The 4,658-nt window shown below is 46.4% G+C and overlaps 2 protein-coding genes across 2 annotated transcripts; both read right to left on the reverse strand.

Annotated features, from left to right (window-relative positions):
• Window positions 1-723, reverse strand: LOC113887718. The gene is made up of 2 exons (XM_027534908.1): window positions 545-723; window positions 1-359 (listed from the first exon to the last, which is right to left on the reverse strand). Exons 1-2 carry the CDS (start codon window positions 662-664, stop codon window positions 135-137), a joined length of 345 nt encoding a protein of 114 aa, XP_027390709.1. The 5' UTR covers window positions 665-723; the 3' UTR covers window positions 1-134.
• A 2,908-nt stretch (window positions 724-3,631) lies between these two features.
• On the reverse strand, window positions 3,632-4,354 carry LOC113887712. The gene is made up of 2 exons (XM_027534897.1): window positions 4,176-4,354; window positions 3,632-3,990 (listed from the first exon to the last, which is right to left on the reverse strand). The coding sequence occupies exons 1-2, from the start codon at window positions 4,293-4,295 to the stop codon at window positions 3,766-3,768; spliced, it is 345 nt and encodes a 114-aa protein (XP_027390698.1). The 5' UTR covers window positions 4,296-4,354; the 3' UTR covers window positions 3,632-3,765.
• Window positions 4,355-4,658: the final 304 nt, after the last annotated feature.

The following is a 4,658-nucleotide window of genomic DNA, read 5'->3' on the forward strand; positions in this document are numbered from 1 at the left end:
TAATTTCACATCAGGTTGATTTTATTTTCATTCTTAATGTATGGAGTTGGTATAATAGTCACGTCTGTACTGTTGGCCAGTACTCAGCGGCAAGACCCCCGAAGAATTCTGAGGTCTCGAGCCATGCCTTCAAGTCACTGGCTGCCCACCGGTCCCGCTGGAATGACAGGGATCTCCACACTCTCTGGGACCTCCTCTGGTCCGTTCTGATTCAGCTCTTCATTCACCTTGCAACACTGGCTACAGAGCTTTGAGCCTCCGTTTTTGCTAAGGTTCCTTGTGGTGGGTGGTTTCTGAGAAGTTTTCTTGGTCAGCTTTGCCTGAAGGTGATTATTCACTCTCGCACTTGCCCTGGCCACCTGGAGAAAACAAGAGAGGGGTAGAGAATGGCATTGGTTTGGGGAAGAGGGTGAAGGTGGACAGGAACGACAGCTTCAGGAGAAGGGGTGTGGGCAGAGAAGGGTTATGTGCCAGGCAAGGCCAGGGCAGGGGGTCTGATGGGGTGGGGTCAATGGGAAGAGGAGTTTGGGTGGCCTCAGCTGACCTTGACATTTTTTGGGGGCCTCAGTTGAGAGGAGGTCTTCATCCTTTTGTCCCGGGTAACAGGAGGCAGGTGTTTCCTAACTACTCTGGAGCCTTGGGGCTTCCCAGTCCGCTTAGTCATTTTGAGGCCTCCCAGTGGTCTGCTCCAGAGCCCCTGAGCACCGCTATATATACCCCTCCCCAGGGAGACACACCCTCATGCTTTATGAGGTCAGCAAGTCTCCTGCCCAGCCAATGGTGGCCCTGGGTGGGCCTTGACATCACAAAGCCCCATCCTGACACCTCTAGCGGGGGATGGGGAGCAATTCAGATGTTTCGGTGGGAGAAATGAGGCATTTGTAATTCCCCTAAAGAGGCCTCCAAACTCCCTGCCAGCCTCATCTCTCTAAGTCAACTCTGATGGGTCACATGGCAGGGAGAGTGTGTCTCCTCCAAACCTTGTCTATTCTATCTATTTATGACTGTAAAAGTGTAAAGGAAATAAAAAAAAAAAATCTGAAAAAGATACAGCTTAAGCAGCCCCAGTGAACATAAGTTTATTTTCTTTGTTCCATAGTCTCAAAATAACTGACAATTAAGTATGAATTTCATTTAAAACCTATTTTTCAAATTCTGCAAGATACTTTGTGTTCAAATATAAGACGATTTTGTTCTTTGCAAGCTCAAAAAAGTTTGTACCTTGCAGTGAATACTTTGTTTCACTGATTTAGACCTAAATAAAAGCGCATCGTGTGCATTACCTTGACAATTTTTGTGGTATCACCGTGTATTTAGAATCAACGGTTTGAATGTGGGGTGCGTATTAGTACATTCCCTCGGGGACTGCAGGCTGTGCAGGAAGTGATCTCAAGGCCTTGCAAACCATTAAGGATGCTCTGGGGAAGGGAGCAGTGGTAACCATGGCAGCCTGTGTTGGTGACAATTGTTGAACAGGGTCTTCTCTTAATGAACTCCCTCATAGAAGACAATGAATTGTTAAAGATAAGTACTAAGACTGTGGCCGTATGAATTTATATATATATATATATATTTATATATACATACACATGCACACACTTGTGTGCGTTTATATATATGTACACTAAAACTTTATACCTTGTGAATAATATGTAAAATATTAAAACCTGACATATATGACAACCAACTTTTCAAACTTAAACCAACACAATTTGGTTTTGCAGAGGAAACGTATTTAATTACTGACATTATTTTAGAATACTGGAGTATGGAGATGGTAATCAAAACAGAACCAGCGTTTACTTGGGTTTATTCTTGTAATAAAAGTCTTCGTGGGCAATGCCCCCCAGTATTGCCTGCACGGGAGGTGGGAGGTGGGCTACTCCCCCTGCTCCACCTGTGGGAGCCCATTGCTCCATTCTAAAGGCCTTTGGTCCAAAGAAGACATACAGATGGATAACAAACACATGAAAAGATGCTGAACATCACTCATTATCAGAGAAATGCAAATCAAAACCACAATGAGGTACCATCTCACGCCGGTCAGGATGGCTGCTATCCAAACATCTACAAGCAATAAATGCTTGAGAAAAGGGAACCCTCTTACTCTGTTGTGGGGAATGCAAACTAGTACAGCCACTATGGAGAACAGTGTGGAGATCCCTTAAAAAACTGGAACTGGAACTGCCATAGGACCCAGCAATCTCACTGCTGGGCATACACATCGAAGAAACCAGAATTGAAAGAGACAACGTGTACCCCTTTGTTCATCACAGCACTGTTTCCAATAGGCAGGACATGGAAGCAACCTAGATGACCATCAGCAGGCGAACGGACAAGAAAGCACTGGTGCATATACACAATGGACTATTACTCAGCCATTAAAAAGAACACCCTTGAATCCGTTCTAATGAGGTGGATGAAACTGGAGCCTATTATACAGAGTGAAATAAGTCAGAAAGAAAAACACCAATACAGAATACTAACGCATATATATGGAATTTAGAAAGATGGTAATGATAACCCTGTATGCGAGAGCATTAAAGAGACACAGATGTACAGAACGGTCTTTTGGACTCTGTGGGAGAAGGCGAGGGTGGGATGATCTGAGAGAATAGGTTTTAAACATGTATATTATCGTAAGTGAATCAGATCGCCAGTCCAGGTTCGATGCATGAGACAGGGTGCTCGGGGCTGGTGCACTGGGATGACCCAGAGGAATGGGATGCGGAGGGAGGTGGGAGGGGGGTTTAGGATGCGGAAGACGTGTACACCCGTGATGGATTCATGTCAAGTATGGCAAAAACCACTACAGCATTGTAAAGTAATTAGCCTCCAATGAAAATAAATGAATTAAAAAAAATAAACTACATTCCTTTGCTAAAAATGGCCTAATCAATGTTGGCTTTGTGATGTCCAAAAACACCATGCTTTCCTTCCTTTCTTCCCTCCTTCCTCCCCCCTCTTCCTTTCCTTTTCTTTCTTGCTATACAACTGTTAACGTTTGCTTTCCATTTATAGTTATTACAGAGTACTGGCACTCTTCCCCACGTTGTACAATACATCCTTGAGCTCATCTTACACCTAACACGGTGTGCCTCCCACTCCCCCACCTCTGTATAGCCCTTCCCTCATCCCCTCCCCGCTGGTAACCAGTAGATTGTTCTCTGTATTTGTGAGCCTCCATTTTTGTTATATTCTCTACTTGGTGGTGTTTTTAGATTCTATAAGTGATATCATACAGTATTTGTCTATCTCTGTCTGAGTTATTTTACTTCATAGTATACCTTCCATGTTGCTGCAAATGTCAATATTCCATTCCTTTTATGGGGCAACTTCCTTCTATGCCTTTTTAGCAAATGGCACTGCCACCGCACACATGACACGGCTCCCCGGCTCAGTTTCCATCTCTGCACGCACGCAGAAAAACACCAAGTCCTCTTCCTCTTCTCCCATGGGAAGTGTATCTTTGAAGCTGAGTCTGGAACCAGTTCTTCCCCCCCTACTTTCTGGCAAACTGGACCTTCTGGGCCCATCTCCAACCCCACAGGACCCATCTCTCTCCCTCTTCACACATTTATCCCTGCCCTGCCCTCTCTGCCCCCACTCTCAGAGAACTCAGAGACAAACATAATTTCACATCAGGTTGATTTTATTTTCATTCTTAATGTATGGAGTTGGTATAATAGTCACGTCTGTACTGTTGGCCAGTACTCAGCGGCAAGACCCCCGAAGAATTCTGAGGTCTCGAGCCATGCCTTCAAGTCACTGGCTGCCCACCGGTCCCGCTGGAATGACAGGGATCTCCACACTCTCTGGGACCTCCTCTGGTCCGTTCTGATTCAGCTCTTCATTCACCTTGCAACACTGGCTACAGAGCTTTGAGCCTCCGTTTTTGCTAAGGTTCCTTGTGGTGGGTGGTTTCTGAGAAGTTTTCTTGGTCAGCTTTGCCTGAAGGTGATTATTCACTCTCGCACTTGCCCTGGCCACCTGGAGAAAACAAGAGAGGGGTAGAGAATGGCATTGGTTTGGGGAAGAGGGTGAAGGTGGACAGGAACGACAGCTTCAGGAGAAGGGGTGTGGGCAGAGAAGGGTTATGTGCCAGGCAAGGCCAGGGCAGGGGGTCTGATGGGGTGGGGTCAATGGGAAGAGGAGTTTGGGTGGCCTCAGCTGACCTTGACATTTTTTGGGGGCCTCAGTTGAGAGGAGGTCTTCATCCTTTTGTCCCGGGTAACAGGAGGCAGGTGTTTCCTAACTACTCTGGAGCCTTGGGGCTTCCCAGTCCGCTTAGTCATTTTGAGGCCTCCCAGTGGTCTGCTCCAGAGCCCCTGAGCACCGCTATATATACCCCTCCCCAGGGAGACACACCCTCATGCTTTATGAGGTCAGCAAGTCTCCTGCCCAGCCAATGGTGGCCCTGGGTGGGCCTTGACATCACAAAGCCCCATCCTGACACCTCTAGCGGGGGATGGGGAGCAATTCAGATGTTTCGGTGGGAGAAATGAGGCATTTGTAATTCCCCTAAAGAGGCCTCCAAACTCCCTGCCAGCCTCATCTCTCTAAGTCAACTCTGATGGGTCACAAGGCAGGGAGAGTGTGTCTCCTCCAAACCTTTTCTATTCTATCTATTTATGACTGTAAAAGTGTAAAGGAAATAA

The sequence above is a fragment of the Bos indicus x Bos taurus genome, chromosome X, assembly GCF_003369695.1.
Source record: "Bos indicus x Bos taurus breed Angus x Brahman F1 hybrid chromosome X, Bos_hybrid_MaternalHap_v2.0, whole genome shotgun sequence".
In the NCBI taxonomy this organism is placed as follows: Eukaryota; Metazoa; Chordata; class Mammalia; order Artiodactyla; family Bovidae; genus Bos; species Bos indicus x Bos taurus.

Coding starts and splice junctions, on each gene's coding strand:
- LOC113887718 (XM_027534908.1), bottom strand. CDS start 664: ATGACTAAGCGGACTGGGAAGCCCCAAGGCTCCAGAGTAGTTAGGAAA. Junction 360..544: donor GGCCCCCAAAAAATGTCAAG/GTCAGCTGAGGC, acceptor TGTTTTCTCCAG/GTGGCCAGGGCAAGTGCGAG.
- LOC113887712 (XM_027534897.1), bottom strand. CDS start 4,295: ATGACTAAGCGGACTGGGAAGCCCCAAGGCTCCAGAGTAGTTAGGAAA. Junction 3,991..4,175: donor GGCCCCCAAAAAATGTCAAG/GTCAGCTGAGGC, acceptor TGTTTTCTCCAG/GTGGCCAGGGCAAGTGCGAG.